Source organism: Habropoda laboriosa, unplaced genomic scaffold (genome assembly GCF_001263275.1).
Source record: "Habropoda laboriosa isolate 0110345459 unplaced genomic scaffold, ASM126327v1 scaffold212, whole genome shotgun sequence".
Classification (NCBI taxonomy): domain Eukaryota; kingdom Metazoa; phylum Arthropoda; class Insecta; order Hymenoptera; family Apidae; genus Habropoda; species Habropoda laboriosa.
In genome coordinates, this window is record NW_017100509.1 from 594,074 (window position 1) to 613,522 (window position 19,449).

At 36.5% G+C, this 19,449-nt stretch overlaps 4 protein-coding genes across 4 annotated transcripts in view; 1 reads left to right on the forward strand and 3 right to left on the reverse strand.

Moving 5' to 3' along the window:
- The window catches only part of LOC108576282 (adenylosuccinate lyase), a 28,598-nt gene extending 20,247 nt beyond the window's left edge, over positions 1-8,351 (reverse strand). The window contains exon 1 of the mRNA XM_017939238.1: positions 8,196-8,351. Within this exon, the coding sequence (XP_017794727.1) occupies positions 8,196-8,351 (156 nt within the window). The remainder of the gene's footprint in view (positions 1-8,195) is intronic.
- Positions 8,352-9,316: 965 nt separating this feature from the next.
- LOC108576168 (probable RNA-binding protein 46) lies at positions 9,317-10,700 on the reverse strand. The gene is made up of 3 exons (XM_017939111.1): positions 10,583-10,700; positions 9,631-10,121; positions 9,317-9,553 (listed from the first exon to the last, which is right to left on the reverse strand). The coding sequence occupies exons 1-3, from the start codon at positions 10,698-10,700 to the stop codon at positions 9,317-9,319; spliced, it is 846 nt and encodes a 281-aa protein (XP_017794600.1).
- A 2,346-nt stretch (positions 10,701-13,046) lies between these two features.
- On the forward strand, positions 13,047-17,133 carry LOC108576243. The gene is made up of 6 exons (XM_017939202.1): positions 13,047-13,193; positions 13,483-13,609; positions 14,079-14,176; positions 15,711-15,930; positions 16,105-16,669; positions 16,785-17,133. Exons 1-6 carry the CDS (start codon positions 13,155-13,157, stop codon positions 17,113-17,115), a joined length of 1,380 nt encoding a protein of 459 aa, XP_017794691.1. The 5' UTR covers positions 13,047-13,154; the 3' UTR covers positions 17,116-17,133.
- Positions 17,134-19,040: 1,907 nt separating this feature from the next.
- The window catches only part of LOC108576169 (unconventional myosin-XV), a 67,012-nt gene continuing 66,603 nt past the window's right edge, over positions 19,041-19,449 (reverse strand). The window contains 2 exon segments of the mRNA XM_017939112.1: positions 19,041-19,319; positions 19,399-19,448. Coding sequence (XP_017794601.1) covers positions 19,089-19,319; positions 19,399-19,448 — 281 coding nt within the window. The 3' untranslated portion in view covers positions 19,041-19,088.

Below are 19,449 nucleotides of genomic sequence, written 5' to 3' on the forward strand. Positions count from 1 at the left end.
GAATACAGACATTAATCATATTTAATCTAAGTATAACAATTCTTCTATACTATGCACAATAAAATATCGCTAATAAAATAATAACTGAACGTGATCGTGCATTTGACTTGAAGCTGCTTGTATCACCTAATTAATACGACACGCCTGAACACATCTCACAATCTTTAAAATTCCTCTCAACCACGAATCCAGCAGAAAATTGCAACTCTATCGACACTCGATACATCGATTAAACGCGACAATAAACAAAAAACTAGATATACGAGATCTCTCATAAGCGATGTACAGGTTCGTTCGATGACAAGAAGCTAATGAGACTCTTTAAACCTAAGTAATCATGCAGTCTCAAGGTTGAATTATCTCACAAACACCTTCTCCCTGTTTCTTCTTCTTCGTGAATGACAAAATTTGTTTCTCCTTCAGCTACAGTCCCAAGAAAATGGTATCAAAAGATATGTCGTTTCAAGAGGAAAACCAAGGGTCAAGAGGCTGCGAAGAACAGCGAAATCGGCACGTATGTTAAATTAGTGATAAAACCTCTCAGGATATTCCAGTTCGTGAGTACTAATTGCAAAGACAGTACCTACGCACGCGTGTGAAAGTATAACTAGTAAAACCAGTTGGATAAGATCGACGATTTAAACAAAAATATGTACCTTTAATTGATTAGCTAGTGGTGCTACTGATCTTTGTACTTGTCGTTTACACGATACTGCTGGCTGATTCCAATTTGTCATCCGTGATATGTATTTTAATCCTCGTACTTTCCGGAGCCTACACCTTCGTCCTGGCGATCGACTCGATTTGCCAATTTTGCGGAGAAGAGTTGCACTCGATACCGGTAATTTATTTGTGTAAAGAGACTCGTCGTGGAAAATTGTTTCGTTCGTTAGTTGTTTGGAGTACGGGATGATTATGATAAATTAGAAGAAAATATGAAATGCTTTTATTCCAGATGTTTATCTTCTCCTTTTTGGGCACGATATTTTTCGGACTCGTTGGAATTTTTTTAATATTAGTTCATAACGTGACAATACCATGGTACGTGTTAACTATAGCGTGCCTCTCCCTTTTGTCGTGTGTCCTCTTCGTAATCAGGGTTTCGATTATACTGGCGTAAGTACACGAATCTCAGAACTACGATTTTTATAAAATAACCACATCGTGAGGTATCTGTTTTCAGATTCTGGAAACGGCAATGCAATCTTTGCAAGCAGTGCTGTTACTCTAAGCAAGCTGAAGCATTATTGCAAAGGAATATCTGTCATCCACTGTGCACCGAAGTAAGTTCAAATATATTTATTCTGTAGGAATAAATTTATGATACTTTCGACGAAGAATTCAGATTTATTTATATATTCTGAAAATTGAAATTGAACAATTTTGTTGATAATGCAAGACACTTGCACGAAACCACTGTGCTTTCATTTTTATTTGAAGAATTTGAAGAAATTAATACGTTTTAAATTTTTCTATCGTAAATTAATAAACACTAAAATAACTAGCATATAGTAATCTATGTTCCTCGAGTGCCACGTTTCTTTTAAGGTGTCTCTCTACAATCTAGACGGTCAAATACGACCTGACGACCAGCGTCAGCAGCGTGAGGGTGCCATCAGGAGACGAAGGAGCGATTCCAGATCACAGTTACCGAAAAGTCGCATACGGACATCGACGGCAGTACGTCGATTGTCCAACGAGTGCTCGACAACTGGCGTTCGTGGACGTTGCTAACGTTCAAACGGAACATCGCGCTATGTGCAATATACAGAGTCAAGTGAGTGATAATACCAACGATAAAAAAGAAATAAACGAGAATAATAATTTTAACGATAGGAAAAGAAATTTAGAAATTGCTAAAAGCAAACAAGACTAAGGTTCTACAGTAAAAATAATTTTCCCTCCAGAAAAAATTGATTGTTTGAATAGCTAGGAATAATAATAATTTTAGGTCCAAGGTTCTACCAACGAAATAATTTTTGCTCTGACGAAAATTGATTGTTTCAATAATTGAGAAAATTTCTTCAGACTAAGCAAGATGTGAAAGAGAGTCCTGTGCAAACGGTGAGTAGATGCGAGCTGTGCAATCGACAAATGCAATTTTTCTCGAGTACTTCGGCTATGGTGCCTACAGATCAGCAAACTCCATGTGCACCATGTCCTGCGCTAGTGCAGCTTCTCAGAGGAACACCGTGTTGCCCAGGGTTAATATTATTTCTTATTCCGCACCGTTCACTATGTAACAACCTAACATCTAAAATTTAGAAAAATTTTAAATGAATACTCCTGAAGAATTTATTTATGAAGATTTCCTCGACATATAAGTGACATAAAATTAATTGCGTATGGTAATTAGGTGTAGGTGCGTGACAGGTATAATTCAGGTGCCGCAACAGAGTCAGCAGCAGCAAACGCAGCGACACGAGAAATCGAAACAGGACAAGGAAGCAGACAAGGAGCAGACACACGCTGCAGACGAGAAATCCTACGAAATGTTGACGAGTGAGAAAGCTCGAGTCCATCAGGTTGCGAGTACAGGCGTTTCTTTGAAAGCAACCGCGTGATTTTCTCTTAGAATTATCTTACAACGTTATGAGATATGTACTCGGAGATACGATAAATATACGGCTAAGATATTGAAAAACGTTGTATTTTGAAAAGATTTCGAGTATATTCGTCGAGTTGCGATATTTTTTAATTTGAAAAAATTCGAAAGGTCAACTTGAGACCTTAATTCTGATGTTTAATTGTTTTTGGAAGGCGGAGAGTATTCACCACAGGACCAACAGTTAAAGGGAGTCTCTGGAACTATTACAAAACTTACTCTTGCCTCCTATTGTGTAACTCCGAAAACCACTGACATTTCGTGTCAAACAACCACCGAAACAACGTAAGTTTTCCATTCGAAATTCACATTTAACGAAAGTTTGTCCGAGTGGACTGTTACTCTTTCGGTGTATCGATAGCAAGAAGACTGGTGAACCAGTAGAACCGAAAAAGGTAAGAGTGAGCTTTTCGAATAAAGGAAAGCAAGACGCGAAGAAGAAAAGCGATATGTTAATACCGGAAAAAGAGACGTCGAAGGCAACGAATAATACTGCGAAAAAGGCGCTGAGACCTGCAAAAAAGACGCCAGAATCTTCCACGGAAAAACTAGTGGAATCTTTTGCAGAGAAGCAAAAATATTCCGCCGAAAAACAGGTTGAATCTTCCGCAAAGAAACAAGAATCATCTCCAGAAAAAGAAGAATCTGCCGAGAAGGAAATATCCGAAATTCCTACAGAAAAAGCAGTAAAATCTCCTGTAGAGCAGCCTGTCGAACCTGCCACGCAGAAAGCACCAGAATCTACTGCAGAAGATGCAGAAAAAGATTCCGACAAATCGTCAGATCCCGCGATGGTAATTTCCGAGCAGAAGAAATTGATCCCTCCACCTCGACAAGTGGCGGAAATAATAGATCGTCTTCAAGAGATGGAAGGAACGAAAGGAGAGAGTCTAATGATGCCTCAAAGTGCGGATATTCTCGATTCCACGGTGTCTCAAAGGGAGACGAAGTCTGTTGTCATAGGGGAAGGAAAAGCTGTGACGATTTCGCAACCGTCTACAACTGGGAATGGCAAAGAGACTGAGAAAGAAGATGAGCCACGTACAGATGAAAAAAGGCGTGCCAGTACTTTGGACACGAAGACGAACCATCCAGATTCCGAAGAAGTGAGCTTAATTTCGGAAGAGAGTTCCAAGTTGTCGGTTAATCAGAAGGAAAAGATGAAAGGTGAAAATGACAAGCCGAAATCTGACGATTCCACTGCGAAGGAGGAACGAGCACAGGAAACTGACTCGACGACTAAACCTCACATGGGAACGCAGACGTAAGAAATAATAATAATTTTATTTTACTCTAAATAATTTTTATTTCGAATAATAGTAATATTGCCAGATTTTATTTTATTCTACATAATCTTTTCAAAGTACAATTTTTATCTACTAGTTTAATAATAATATTGTCAGGTTTTATTTTATTCTGAATAACTTTTATCTGCAGCAAATAGTAACTTTTATTTTAGGCTGCAGCAGACAAAAATATCTTTTTTTAATTTTGTATTCGTTCACGATAGTTTAAAAAATAACGAATTCGATCGCAGAAAAATGCATTGCAAAGTGCATCTAATCTACTTTAACCGCAATGCATAACCGGCAAGACACCGGAAATAGCTTTACGCGTCTGTTACCTAATTCCTTGTAAACCTTAAACCTGTTTCCTCTGTTATCCAAGTCCACGTATCATTACCTGCGATATGTTTTGCAATTAGTGCAGAAGCATCCACTGCGAATAACAGGAATAAGAGAACCTACGGTTTGCGAAAAAAAAACAAAGTCGAACCAGCTGAAATGACGTAAGAGAATAACACATTATCGTAAAAAATTCGCTATCGAAACGGACAAAATTATTTGATTAAAAATATTAAACACGCAAAATTCCTTCGACGGCTCTTCAGGTATACCGATACAGACGTTCAAACTTTCGATTACGCTGATAACACCGCGGATACCGAGGTAATCGTAAATAAATAACTAAATTCACAAGGGGAAAAAAGTAGCTTTTCCAAATAACATCGTATCACCTTGCTGAATAAATAGTGCAGCTAAATAAAATATTTTATAGAAACTATTTGCAGAGAAACAAGGAGGTTCCACCGAGGAAAAAATTGTAAATATTTGCCCTGCCTGCAAACGGCTACAGGTAAATTTCGATCGTTCCTTTTCAGGCTGACAAATCTAGTAAACACGGTGTACACTTACGATATACGATTTATATGAAAATTTGAACAGATACCTACGATGTCGAGTTCGTTTCAGTATTACAGTGTTTATAAGGACAAACGAGGGCGATTATATTGTGAATACTGTGCCACGCCAAATTCGATTAAGGTACAATAGATAATAAAAAAACATGAACAACACGATAAGGTATAATTTAACTCGTCGCGGTTTAGGTATTGCATAAAAAGGACGAAGGGAGACGTTTGAAATGTGCAGGATGTGGAAATATTTTGCGTGTAAAGAGTAGTCAAGTACGACGTTCAATTTTCCCACAAATCCGATGTTTAATAAATTCTTACTGTACTTACTTTTATTTTCAGAGCACTCGAAATAAGTCTGACAATTGTCCAAATTGCGGTCAGACGCAAACACCTGTATCAGCGTGAAGTATTTAAAAAAACAAAAAGTAATTAGATAGTTAGGTATTTAAGTAAAACTGCCGATGTACATAAAAGAAGAGGTGAAGATGTACCAAATGATGTAAACCAATTTATCACCTATGTAAAATATACCTTTAAGTGTTTCAAAACGTTTATTCCTTTAAAAAGTATGTGATATCGTTGATTATACAGGGAAAAAAAATATTTTTAACAATGTTACATTGTTTCATAGATGATCGTAAAATATTGCGATGTATCGTAGAGAAGTCCGTCTTCGTTTTATCGTCGTCGTTTTCAATTATATTGCAATTTTCGCAAGTACAATCGTTTTCTTTTTCCAACGAGCGACGATACAGATTGATTTGATTAGAAAAACCAGATACACGCATGGTTCTTTTAATTATCGTATAACAGAAAGGCGGGGATACAAAGAATCGAAGGTAGAAAGGGTTTGATAATTATTTAGCTTTAAAAAAAAAAAAGAAAAAAACAAGGATCACCACAAGAGTACGATTAGAAAATAAAATTATATAAAGACTGATTGAAATACTTATGATTATCATAATAAGAATTAACGATTACCTAAATACTAGCTACAATTACTAAAAATTGTCAATCTTTGGTATAAAACCAGTTTTCGCGTTATACTCTCTTGGAATACGGAAAAAATTCCAGAGTAACCGATCGATCGTTATGAACGTCAGTTGATATAAAATTCGAAATTTCCCACTTTCTACTTAAGAGTTTCAAAATGAATAAGTATAGCAAACAAAACCGTCGCAAGATTTCGAACACTGATTGTAAAAGAAAAAACAAAAATCGTCGTTTACTTTCTCCTTTGAAATATTGATTAGAAAAATCGTTTCGATCTAATGATCATGGCACAGGTTCTTCCATTACGATACAACAATTATCTCGAAGTTAACAAAAAAGAAAAAAAAAAAAAGACACACTTAACGAAGATAAGCAAAGCTAAACTCGAGATAGTATCACGGATCATTTGCATAAATCTACCAGCTTATCTGTCCTCTTCTCTTAACTCTACGTTACATAATGGCACCCAACGAAGAAGCAAAGATTAAAATAACACGCCTCCTCTGTCCGACAATCGGCCATGCTCGTAATCAATCTCTCGACAACAAGAAACTCTGGAAATTCTCACCGAACTGTGGCAAATTTTCCGCAAAATTCGCAGAATTCTCGTACGCAAATCTCTCGTTAAACGTCGAAGGACCTACGAGGGAGCCGTAATTCTGCTGTTGCGAATGATCTGTGCTCTGATAATTATTCGTATACTTGACATCGTTCGACAACACGTTAGATACCTCGCCGATATTTCGCGACTCGCAACGGTAAGCTTCGTTAGGCGAACACCAATTAACGTTATGATTAACCGCGGCAGGTTTAACATCGTTCCATAAAAATTGCTGCGGTGGTTCTTGAATATTTTGCAAATTATAAACGAAATTCTGATTGGAAAAAGGGGCGTAAGCTATCTCGCCGTTCTGTTCAGCAGCGTTAATCGCGAAATTCTGATAGTAATTCGCGTATTGGAAAGAATTTGCGAGTCGACGATTCGCTTCGTTCGCGGGAATATTCTCGTTGGTGATTTTCAACGATCCGGATAATTTCTGGACGAGACTGTCCGGGGAATTCCAGGTGTCGACGGATGGAAAGTCTTTCGAACGACTTGGTCTGGATGGATCGTGATTTTCGTCGGAGTAGAACCGATACTGACAAGAACACACCGATTTACATTTGTTCGCTCGATTGTAAGGAACGTTCGACAGATTTTTAGCGAACGTTTGATCGTTGTCGAGTGTTCTGAGAGCTCCGTTGGAACATTTTCGCATATCGTTCCATTTCAGAGCTTTCAGATGTTTCCCTCGGTTCAGGTACGTACTGATCGAAGGGAGGACAGCGTTCGATTGATCCTGTTCCTGAATGTAACTCTTCCTCAAATGTTCGTAGAACAGAGATTGGTCTAACTTTCGCAGGTTTCCGTTAATGTCCCAGAAATTTTCCTTCGTTTTGCCATCGTTCCTCGCGAGCTCCATCATCGAGCAATTGGAGCAGATCAGATTCGTCGATTCGCATTTTTCGCATTGGTTCAACTTCGAAGGCTTTTCTGTCGCCGCTTTTATCGGCCGACCCTTTCGAACAGCGACGTCCGTGAATTTCTGCGCTCGGTGATTGTTTACCTGGTTGGAATATCTATCGACGCTCCTGTGTTTCATGCGAGCCACGATCTTTTTCACCTTCACCGACTCGATGAACGTTTTTGTTATTTCCACGTTGCCTTGCTCGTCGCATGTCCCGTTTTCTTCGAACTACAGGTCAGAGTTGGGAATGAAAATATCGACGCAACGAGAAATTAATATTTGTCTTTTCTTTTCTATTCTTTCGAGTGATTTTTATAATTGAAATTCAACGAAGAGACGTTCCCGTGTTTGCAAAATCACGGTGACCTCAAGATGGCGCTTTTGCGAAACTACGGACGCGCGATAACCTATCGAGAAGTGTTTTCGAAACATTCAGAATAGTAAACTTGGTGTGGTAATTCTGTGGCGAAATAAATATCTCTATCCTGTTTGTAGAGTGAGGATAAGTGAAAAGGGAATGTGAAAATTAATAAACGTTCTACTTTCTTTTTTAAATTCGTCGAATTTTAGGTTAGTTTTGTACTGAACATTTGTGTACACGCTGATTCTATTTAGTTTATGTTTGAAATCGTGGTACATCGGAAAAGTATTCTTTACTAATGTAATTAGAACCTAGTGGCTTTCGAATTGATGATAAAATTGAAATTTGTCTGAATACGTCAAAAATCGAGCAAAGCATTTTCCCTCCAAAACAACGAGAAAGGCGCAAAAGCTTAATGGAGTAAACATGCAGTTGGCAATAAGAAAACGGAAGCAATAATTGATTATGTAGACAGGGAATTGTAATATACGGAAGAAGCTAGTTATGGTAATTTGTTCGAGAGGTACAAACCATCTCTGCCTTGGCCAAGTAAATCCATAGTTTCCGCCACGTGCTGAATTTGTGTTGATCGCTGAAGTTGTGTCGCATCTCTTTCGAGGCGTACCTTGTCGCCAATGGACTACGATAATCGCTATATTCACTGTTTTCTAACTTAGACGCACTCATTTTCACCGTTTCTCGATTAAATCAACCACTAAACTACGATATATTCCAGAGGAAATTTCGCCTAACACAAGAACGAGAAAGCACACGATCAGCTGATCTACTCGACACACCAGACGCTGCGCACTCTCTTTAATGAACGCTGGTACTTACAGCGCTACTCGTGGCGGGAAATCAAACTAGATCGTTCAAATGGATCTACTACGTTGTTCAGTAATATTTCTTTAATTTAAATATAATTTTGATTGGCAAAAAAAAATCATTGGAAACTTGTAACTTGTAAAAAGAATTTTCTGAAGTTAATTAGTGTAATTCAGGGATATTTCGCGAAGATTTAATTGAATTTTGGAATGAAATAGTCGCGATATTGTTAACTTTCCCGCATAAATGAATTTCAAGGGAACTATTTTAAAAAGTGTTACGCCTCGTTTCGTTGCCATGGTTGTTATACAATAAACAAGCAACAGATAGTCAAGTTTTCTTGTTAAAGTGGAAATGTCGACTCGTGACGATGATTCATTAAAACATAAATTATAATAAAAGTGTTTCACGCACGAGTAACATACGCAAGGTTTCCGATTCCTAGCAAATCGCAATGCCACTCGTAAAGACAAGTTAACAAGGGAAAGTACCCACGTTCCATTTTCTCGTGGGACCATAATTGACCGATGTCATTGTTCTTCACACGCGAAAGGAAAATCGTATTGCCGCCGACGCTGATTTGCAAACACCGACCTCTCCTTGCCAAATTTTTTCAAATTCTAATCTCGCAATTGTTCGTCTACTTTACTTACGTCTAAATTTCATTTTTATTTTCAAAATAAAATAAATTTCATTTTTATCGTGATAAAAATACAAATAAATTTCATCTTTATCGTGACAAAAATACAAATAAATTTCATTTTTATCATAAAAATAAAATTCTCATCGGAACATTTATTGCAATAATTTGTATATTCGAATACAAACTAACAAAGCAAAATTATATTCATACATACCACATTCGAAGGTGTCATGTTCAAATTAGCCCACTCAACATTGACCTCACAGTTATTAAAAAGCGTCGCCGATTCAGGCGCTAGCCTTCTTCTCCCCATAGCGGCACCACGATGGGTTTTATAAGAAACCAGCGCGTAACTAACCAAACCTGTCAAATTTCTATAAACAGAAACTTTATCGATATCGTCCGTCACCTCGTAGATTTTCTAAAACCCAAAAAGGAAACAATTTCTTTCAAATAAAAAAAAAACAAAAGAAGTAATAATAAAATAAGCGTATTCACCTTAACGATAGATGCGGTATCAATTGTTCGAGGCAACTGATTGATGTAAAGTCGACAATTATTCGTACTAGCGACTACGCCGATCCTTTTTCCAGGATAAACCTCGTATTGATCTAATTCTTTAACTGCACGTGCAGCTTCCTCTTCGGTGGCGTACATAATGAAACAGTAACCTCTGTTCGTGCCCGAAAATTCCATCATCAGGCGTAATTCGTAGATATTCCCCACGGAACTGAATATCAGAACGATCTCGGGCTCGTAATAGTTTCGTGGGATGCTGCCGACGAAAATCTCGCATTTCGGACCTGGAGGAGGTCCTGTCCATCCTGGAGGAGGGCCAAGTTTCCTTTGACCGTTCACTTGAGTCAGAGTCAATTGGGAATCGGCGACGAATTGTAATAATTTCAGGCTAGTCTCCATTTGTTCCTTCATGTTCGGTATCCTGTTGATGGCTTTGGGCTGTAAGATGGACTTCCGATTTTCTAGATAGGCTGAATTTGATTAAAAATGATTGTTGCAATTTTATCATAAATCTCGATGGAAATATTTTGTTTCACGGATTTTTATTTTACGATATAAAATATATATTCCATGACAGAATTTTATGAATTATTTTTCTGCGAGATCGAGAAACCTGTGTAATTAGGAATTTGAAGAAAGTTTATTAGAATTGAAAATGAATATGTAGAAATTAATTGTGTAATTTCGTTTGGTATGTTCCGGAACAAATGACGATTGCAGAGGTACAATAAGACTTCCAACGATTAGTTCATTTTTACAATGAAAAGAAAAAACAGGATCACGATCGAATAAAAATTGCCATGCAAGATATTTGTCTTTTATTCAAATAATTTAAATAGACACGACGAAGAAGCTAGGATCAGCTGATGTATAATAAACGAAAATTAAAAATTTCTTTCACTTTTTAAAATAACTTTTTGACACCACTTACCTAATCGTTTTTTAATCAGTTCTTCTTTGCTGATTCGATTAGGAGACTCTTCTAACTCTTCAATCTTCGATACGGCAATCATCGTTCCTTCGCGATTAATTTCAGCCTCCTCGGACATTTTATTTTCTCCCTTGGAATCAATGTTTATTTCTTCAGGTACATTTTTACGAAATAATCACTTTATCAAAAAATCATTGTTTCTTCTAATATACGAACATAGAGGAACCAGTTAAATTTGCTCAGTTTTTTCCAGTCGAACAGAGAAGAAATGGTGATCGGAAGTTTGAGAGATCGATGAACACTAAATAACACCAGCAGAGTTTGAAAGAGACTGATGGCACTAAACCACGATTCCACTATGGGTCAAGTGTATGAGATTAGATGGCGCTTATTTCGGACTGTTGCCATTGGTTATTGTTTATTTTTTATTAGCCCTTGGAGGGGAGTTCATCTTCGTTTCTCCCTTCATCCTGCCAATCCTTTTTCCTCTAAATGGTCAAGTTTTCTTTTGTTTTCCCCTTTATGATTTTTACAGACACATTCTAGAATATGGCAATATTCAGAAAAGGATATTTTTAATTTATTAACCCTGTGTAAATCGATTTTTTTTTAATTCGCGATAAGAAAATTTAAGGTTGATCGAAATTCTTTATTTCGACGTCGCGCAATTTTTTAATTCTCATTCAAGAATTGATCATTAAGAAATTGGCTGATAATAATTGACGGTAACTTCCGAGTCACATGGTGCTATAAAGGGTTAAATTGCAAACTGTTTTTTTAGGATATAAAATATTTTATTAACTACTGAAACCAATTAAGTATCTTGCTTAACGTAGAAATTCTTTTAGAAAATTCCTGTGCTGAAATTTTTCACTTTCTTATAACAATCGTGTTCATAAAATTTGCATTTGAAATTAAACGTAAAGAGAATTCATAAAAAAATCTGTATTACTTTTATTAATCTGTGTTCACTTATTTTAAATTCAACATTCCTTAAGAAAGTTACATTTTACATGTAAAAATTAACGAATAAGAATTTCAGAGAATTATAACTTGAAGAATTACTCGAAGCATTCGAGAAAAATTTCCGTTGGTGATGTTACATTGTTTCCTGGGCAACCTGTTGCCCGCTCGATGATCAAGATCAACAGTCCCTCGTCTAGAATTTCCGATACAATGTTTCGGAATCGTCGTGAGGCACCGATGCTCGAACCTCGAGAAGAAGAAAAATATAATTCCTTTAGAATCTTCTACAGACAATAACGAATATAATTTTTTTTCTTTAAATTGAAATAAAAATGATTAAAAAAAAAATCACAGTACTTCCAATCACATAGGTAGTCACTTTAATTTTAAAGTGATTCATACTGTGACTCATGAAGAAAATCATACTAGGTATACAACAACCAAACGAGCAATTTAACCAATCGTGGTATCGTTGCAATTATTTTTTTTACAGTAACCTAAGCTCGATCGATGCTGCTGTCACGTGGCACTCGTGAATCATTTCATGTTTCTTACACACGATCTACGCATTTATTTACCGACAGTTGCAATAATATTATACTACAAAAGTTGAGTTATTTAAATTGACAAATAATTATGAACGTACTCTATTTAATATGTGCTTTAAATAATCTTCAATCTTTCTCTATGTTACTGAAAAATTCAGAATACTTGCAGTGCTTAAAAGTTAAAAATTTACAGTGTTCATCTACTTTCATACAGAAAATAAATTACATATTTTTACATCTACAATCGTTTCCCAAATGTACGATATTTTATTTAAAAATTTTTTATGAAGAAATTGGTAAGGAAATCTTTTAGGAAGAAATTCGTGCATTTAAACGTTCCATCGAAGGTTCACAGATTTCATTTTCCCCGGTCGAAAGTATTACACGCCTCGGTTAGAAATTTCGACTACGCTCCTCGGTTCGTTGAAACGCTATCGAACCGGTTCAAGGTGCTGGTGGTTCGTTAACCATGTCCATGTCATTTATTGCGAAAATTCACACCGTGCTGCGCCAATGCACCGTACGATAATAGCATTGTTGTTACCTGCGGTACACAGACCTTACGTGACACGACCAAGCTCGCGCTCCTAGAACCGCGATCCTCTCTATCTCTTCAGTTGTCGTTGAACGCGCGCCGCGATTTGTCTTCTAACCTTTTCGCTCGAATTTTCTTAACAACTGCGGCAAGGTTCTTCGCTTCTCCATTTATTCGTCGTTAATTTCGTTCACCTCGAACCAAATTGTCGCCATGAATTTAATCATTTTTTCTTCAATATTCGATTCAGTCGATCGGTGACATTTTTGCAAAATTTTACAAAATAATGTTTCTCTCTGTATTGCAATTTTTTTTCAATGTATCATTCTGTTATTTTGCTGGATTATTATTTTTTTTTTTTAACTTGACAATGCTAATGGGTTGATGGTGAATGATTTTTGCACAGATTGTGTTATGTTGGAGTTGTGTTTGATTTTGTTTAAAATGATCGTGAACGATATGCCAACGATTGGAGAATGAGTATTTTAGAATTGGAAATTGCTAAGATTTTCTTATTCGGAACATGTGGAATCGCAAAGTGTTCATCAGGATTGTCGAAGTGGTGCGTGAAAGCGAAACTATAATTTTGCATTCGTTTGTTTTAGTAATATTGGTTGCAATACAGGAACTAGATTTTAATTACGTATTCTTAATCGCTTTCGTATCTCTATTCTCACGATTCGAGATAGCGAATCCCCTCGATGTTCCCATAATTAATTATTTATAATTGCTCCTGCGTACCGAGAGGAATAACTGAAGATGATAATTGAATTTCAATTTGTTTTTACTTTCTAATTTATTCACTCGAAATAAGGTAAAAATGCCTAATGAAGTGTATGTTTGATTTACAGATACTTTGCATTGCCTGTGTAGTGGCACTTAGGGTGACTGACGATGAGAGTCGAAGAGTGTTTCATTATCTGAGAAGTCGTAGCAGAGAATGGTCACTTTTGACCAACGTCACGTGGGGTGCAATTGGTTCGCAAATATTAATATTAATTTTATTCATATTCAGTTTTATTTGGTCTTCGTATCTATTAATTTTGAATATCTAAAATTTTGAGAATGTCCTTTAATTTTCTTCGACAGAATATTCATTAATTTTCTTTCAGAGGATATCCATCAATTTTATTAATATTAATTTTTTTTCATATTCAGCCTTATTTTTCCTTCGTATCTATTAATTTTGAATATCTAAAATTTTGGAAATGTCCTTTAATTTTCTTCCAGAGAATATTCGGCAATTTTCTTTCAGGGGGTATCCATCAATTTTCTTTGAGAAAGTTAATAGCCATTTTCAAAATTTCAATTGTGCTAATATTTCTACTTATTTCTCTTGACCTAAACAATTGAATTGTGCAAATAATTCAGAAACAATTTTGCCGTATATCTACTACAAAAAAAGTAATGCAAAATACGTAACTTCTCTTTTCTTCTGTTGATCTAGGCGCCGCTCTTGCAACAGCAACTTGCGGTGGTTACATAATAATTACAACGGGTCTTCTTATTGCTGCAGCGACCGGAGAACTTACTGGTCGAAAGACGGTAATTTTTTTCTTCTTCTCCTTTTCTTTCCGCCCAATGTTTGCAGTACCACGAAAAATTAAACTATGAATACTTAATTTCTTCTTCCTCGACTATTACGTAATTTCGTCGGATGTTCTTTAATAGTCTTATTGTTCGGACATTTCAAGGTACTCTTTCTCTTTTACGGGGCATAGTGTCCTTCGACATCAACGATTTTATCTCACATCGATGTCTTTTCTTCTTCAACGGACTCCTCGAGTGCAGAATTTAGGACGATAATTAAACAAATTCCAAATCACCGAATCACAAATTTTTACACGATATTTCCTCCAATTCGAACAAAAAAATCAGTGACTCGTAAAAAAATCAAACACTTGCTGAATAATCTCTCACGAAACATAATTCATGAAATTCTTCTACGATCAAACTGAGCAATAAACAGCCACTTTTTCAAGGTAAAACACTGAACGTTCCCACGATGGTAATCTCGCGATTATATTTTCAATATCCTTCCTGGTTGCAAATCTCGTTTTCTTCGGACACTCCTCGTATGTTATCCAAAGCGGCATAGTAATCGAGTGGAATCTCTCAACTACGCCACCAGAGAAGTCTTCTACAAGGATACCTTTTTTTTCCCGTTCGACTTCTGACTTATGCAAATCGACGCGTGTAATAAGCAATCGGTTGAATATAGAGCAAGTGTTTCAACTATACCGTGAGAGAATCGTGTTCAGGTATAGTTGTCATTGAGGGGCAAGGTTAAGAGTATCCTGCGATGCGAGTTGCAAGAAGAGTTGCACGTAACAGCATCCTTGATGAGAGCGACACGTAACGCGTACGCTACTGTGATTTATTTAATGACTCATAACCGAGGCTGGGCTGATCGCAATTATTCCTCCGTGCAGATCTACGCGTTCATTCGGACTGAAATTTATAAATAAACTCGTAAAAGTGAAAAATATCTTGAAAAATGGCTCAATGGCTCTGAAAAAGTGAGAAACTGTGCAACGATAAGGCGATTACGTTTTTTCGTAAAATTTCAAAGTGTATTTGGTAGAAAATTCCATAATAATAAAAAAAAAAGAACGCTGAAATTCTCTGAGTTAGCATAATCATTGTAAAGAAATCTTCGAAAAGAGAAAAATATATGTATATAGAGCATAATGGCTCCAAAACAGTGAAAAATTGTGAAACGATAAGGCGATTACGTTTTATCGTAAAATTTCAAAGTGTATTTGGTAGAAAATTCCACAATAATAAAAAGCAAACGCTGAAATTCTCAATTCTGGAGAAATTCGTGCGCCGTTGAACGAGAGTTAACATAATCATTGTAAAGAAATCTTCGAAAAGAGTGTGATTTATCAATTTCCTGATAATTGTATTCAGACGAAGGCTGGTTCACTTTTACGCCTGTATTTTCACGTGATATAATAGGCATTACGAGAGGTTTCGTGATTTTTAACGAAGACCGTGTTAAACAGAGGAAGTCATTAATATTTAACGATCCTTCTCATTACGTGTACACGAAGGTTGTTTTATTCTTTTATTTAAGGAACTATTCTTCCTTGGGCTGGGTGTGATTCTTTTCGGTATCGTCGGCGCTTTGTCCATGGCGTCCATTGAGAACGTCCCTCAAGATTTGATAGACAACGCGGCTGTATTTGGGGCTCTCTGCCTTGTCACAGCGTTGGTTTTCATCGCTGACCTGCTAATGAGCACTCCGAAGAAAAAGCACAAGCAAGGGATAACGGAACGTTTGACTGATAAAAGGGGCAAGTGACAAAAGCGAAACGAAGCATTTATTTCGAACGAAATGGAACAGAAAGTTCCAAAAATAATTCAACGAGATAGAAAATTAAAATTTTAAACGATAAAAGATTGGAAAAAGACCGAAAATGTAAATCAGAATCTTCTAAACAGTTCAGTATTTCTTTTTAATGTTACAGCCAAACGACAGGTAGCACCGACCATAATCACCGAGAAGGAATCAAAGTCTCCAAAGACAAGCAGTCCAAAACTCTCTAAAAAGGACAAGAATGGCAACGTAAACGACGGATTCGACAAAGTGGAAGAGCAAGTTCAGAAATCCTCTGTTGCAGAGCAATCCGAGGATCCTCGAAGATGGGAACAAGAACGTTCATCTAGTCAACGTTTGAAAGATGCGTACAGAGACGAAGAAAACGAGAGTTTCAACAGAGAAGACAGAGAACCGAAGGAGTACACGCAGAATTTCGAGAACGGAAGAGCTCTCAGAGACTCGCAGATGTATCGAGACGCTGAGACGCAAAAAGCGACGAGAGACTCTTACAAGATGGATCACAGAATGGAAATGCCTACCGTTGTGTACAAGAGTCGGGATATTTATCAACGTCCGATGGACGAAGTTGACACTCCTCGTTTCCCAACCGAAACGAACAGCAGAAGTGAATCTGTATTCGCGAAAATCATGAATCCCGGTGTGAAGATCATGAAAGTTGAGCGAGATGTGGAGGAGACACTGGAGGGTTATAGGTAGACATTATAGTTCATTACACGATTCATTTCTACGGGTATGAATTCTTGAAAAATTCGGTTTAATTTTGTCAATTTTATTCGTTGCTTCTCTTTTCTCATTTCACGGTAATAGATACTCCGACACGAGTCAGTACGACAATGTGCCAGTTCGAATGAGGGGAATGTCACCGAAAAGTAGGAAAAAGAATCGCGACGTCTCCTTCAACGTTCCACCGCCGCCAAAGGGTTACGGGAAAGAATTGGACAGGAGTAAGGACGATATAGAGATGCTGGAGGAGTGTTTTCACTCGCTTCGAACGTCGAGCACAGGAACACAGACGCCTAATATTCGAACACCGTCCGCGGCTAATGAACCTGGATACGTTCGACACACGGCGAGTAATTGGCCTCATGAGATGAAAACGAAAACGCCGGGTTCGAGCCCGAGTCACGCGAGAAATTAGCATATTTTGCAGAAAAAAAGAGGGATGTAACGCATTGTTTTTTTAAATATTGAACATGAAAAGATAATTAATATTGCAAGGCTCGGGATTTTTCAGGAATTTCAATGGTACGCAAAGTTTTTGTTTAGAATATTTCTTCTTTGGTATAGGAGAAGACTTCCTGAAAGTCCTGTTACGTTTTGCAATTGAGAAATTTCATTGCATTTATTATGCAATCTGTACACTTTCTTTTTTTTTTTTAATTAGTAGACTATTATTTTTACTCACTGCCTTTTTTATATCTAGGTGTATATTCACCTAGATAGTTTCGAAATAATTGCATAACATTTTTTATCAATGTGGAATAAAATATTCTTTACTTTCTCCTGATTATGTCATCGTATATTTACTGCTTTGAAATTGAGGAGTGTTTTAGTGGAGTAAGGAAAATTTCAGAGATACACGATCATTTTCGTATATGTAGAAATTTTTAATATAAAGTTTTAACACCTCCATTCACATCGATACGCATACGTACAATTATTAATAATAATGTCTTCTTGTGTTAAACATGTAACCGCAGCTTGTTAGTCTCCATCAGAACGTATTCGTTAAAGATATTAGTCTTTAATCGGATTTACATTTAACTCTTTACGTGTACCGTATCGTTTCTTTTTCTTACGCTTTTTTTTTTTGTATAAATAAATCGATTCTACTCAATGCAGAGACTTATCGTGTACTTTTTTTTTATCGCTTAACGCAATCGACAATTGCTTCGATTATTGAAGAAACAGGAAGAAATATGTCTTCGCTGGAACTGGAAGAAAAAGAAATCAACCGGAAGACGCAGCAGCCAATGAGAGTATCGACGTGTTCTGCTATGAATATTTTATTTGAGAAGCTATTGTAAGAGCTATTTATCGAAATTTTTCATTTCACAAAACCGTCGTCCTCTCGTTCAGCTTTTTTCTCCTTTCTTTTTTCACGTAGTCCTCCTCTTTCTCTAAACGTTTCTAAACGCGTATTTACAGAGCTGAGAATAATTGCTTAGATACTTGAGCATTCGTTCCTCTTCTTTTCCTTTCTTTCCTCTTCTATACATCGACATGGAAACTCGATTCACGTCAATGAACGAAGATACGAGATATATTTTCACACTCTTAACACTGTTCGTGTAACTAGATTGTCTTATTACTTTATGAAATGGTATTTTGAATATTGAAGTGTTGAATTTCTATTTTATAGCAACGTATAGTCTTGATCGTTTGTGACTTATCTCTTAAGTTTATTATATTTTGGTGTAATCGTCGAGGTTGTGGAGAAATGTTTGTGTTGAAACGAGGAGGGAAAAGTGCGAGACACTGTCAACAGTCACAATTGGAGAGACGGTTAGAATGATTCTATTTGTAAGCAAATAGTATCGTCAGATGATCACTATTTCTGTTTATTATTCTCTCACCTCTAACTAGACATATTTACAAGTCGAAGGACTCTCGAACAATATTTCTCTATCTAGTCTGCATTTTGCTTTCAAGAAATCCTAATTCGAATCGTTGTAAGAAATTTGTACAATCTCTTGTTTCTTGAATAAATAAATTAATAAAGAAAAAAGAATAACGTAATTTTAGGCGGTAATCCTTCGAAAACACTTAAACATCGTGAGCAACATTCGTGATTATTGAAATTGTGTTTATTCGACGAGTTATTTTCTGTCCTAACCTTCAAGCACACCTAAAAACATCGACAACATTCGAGAAATTCATTTAAAGATGTAAAGAGAATTTGTTTCCTTGAAATTTTCAGAATGTCTTCTCTTTTATTCAAACAAAATCGTTCTTTTGTTTCTTTTTTTTTTTTTCTTCATTCTGTAATTAGTTTTCTTAAATACGTATGTACAGCATTTCTTATTCAATTAATCAATGGGAGAGGAGTGTATGTCCCTAGTGTTTTGGCCCATATAATCGCATTTATATGCAGAATTTAATTTGAGAATCTTATCTCATGCCAAATCCAATGCCAGCTGCTTGGGCATTGGTGGCTCTTTGTTCCATGGTGATATATTGTCTAATTAATCGCGAAATTTCGTGAGCTTGTTCAGTCTGAAGTCTTGTGATGCGTTGTTGCATTAAATTGCCACACTTCATGTCTAAGTACAGAGTTCCTTCTTCAGATTTTACTTTCCTAGTGGAGATTACCTCAGAATAAGGATAGTGATACAAGGTTTCCTGAAAATTTAGAATATATTTTGCAACTTTTTTGTTGTTTATTGTTTAAAGTGGAAACTTTAGGTGTCAAGTCACTTACATGTGTGATTAAATCAATAAAGTGCACTCCGTGTCTATTCAATGCTAGAAT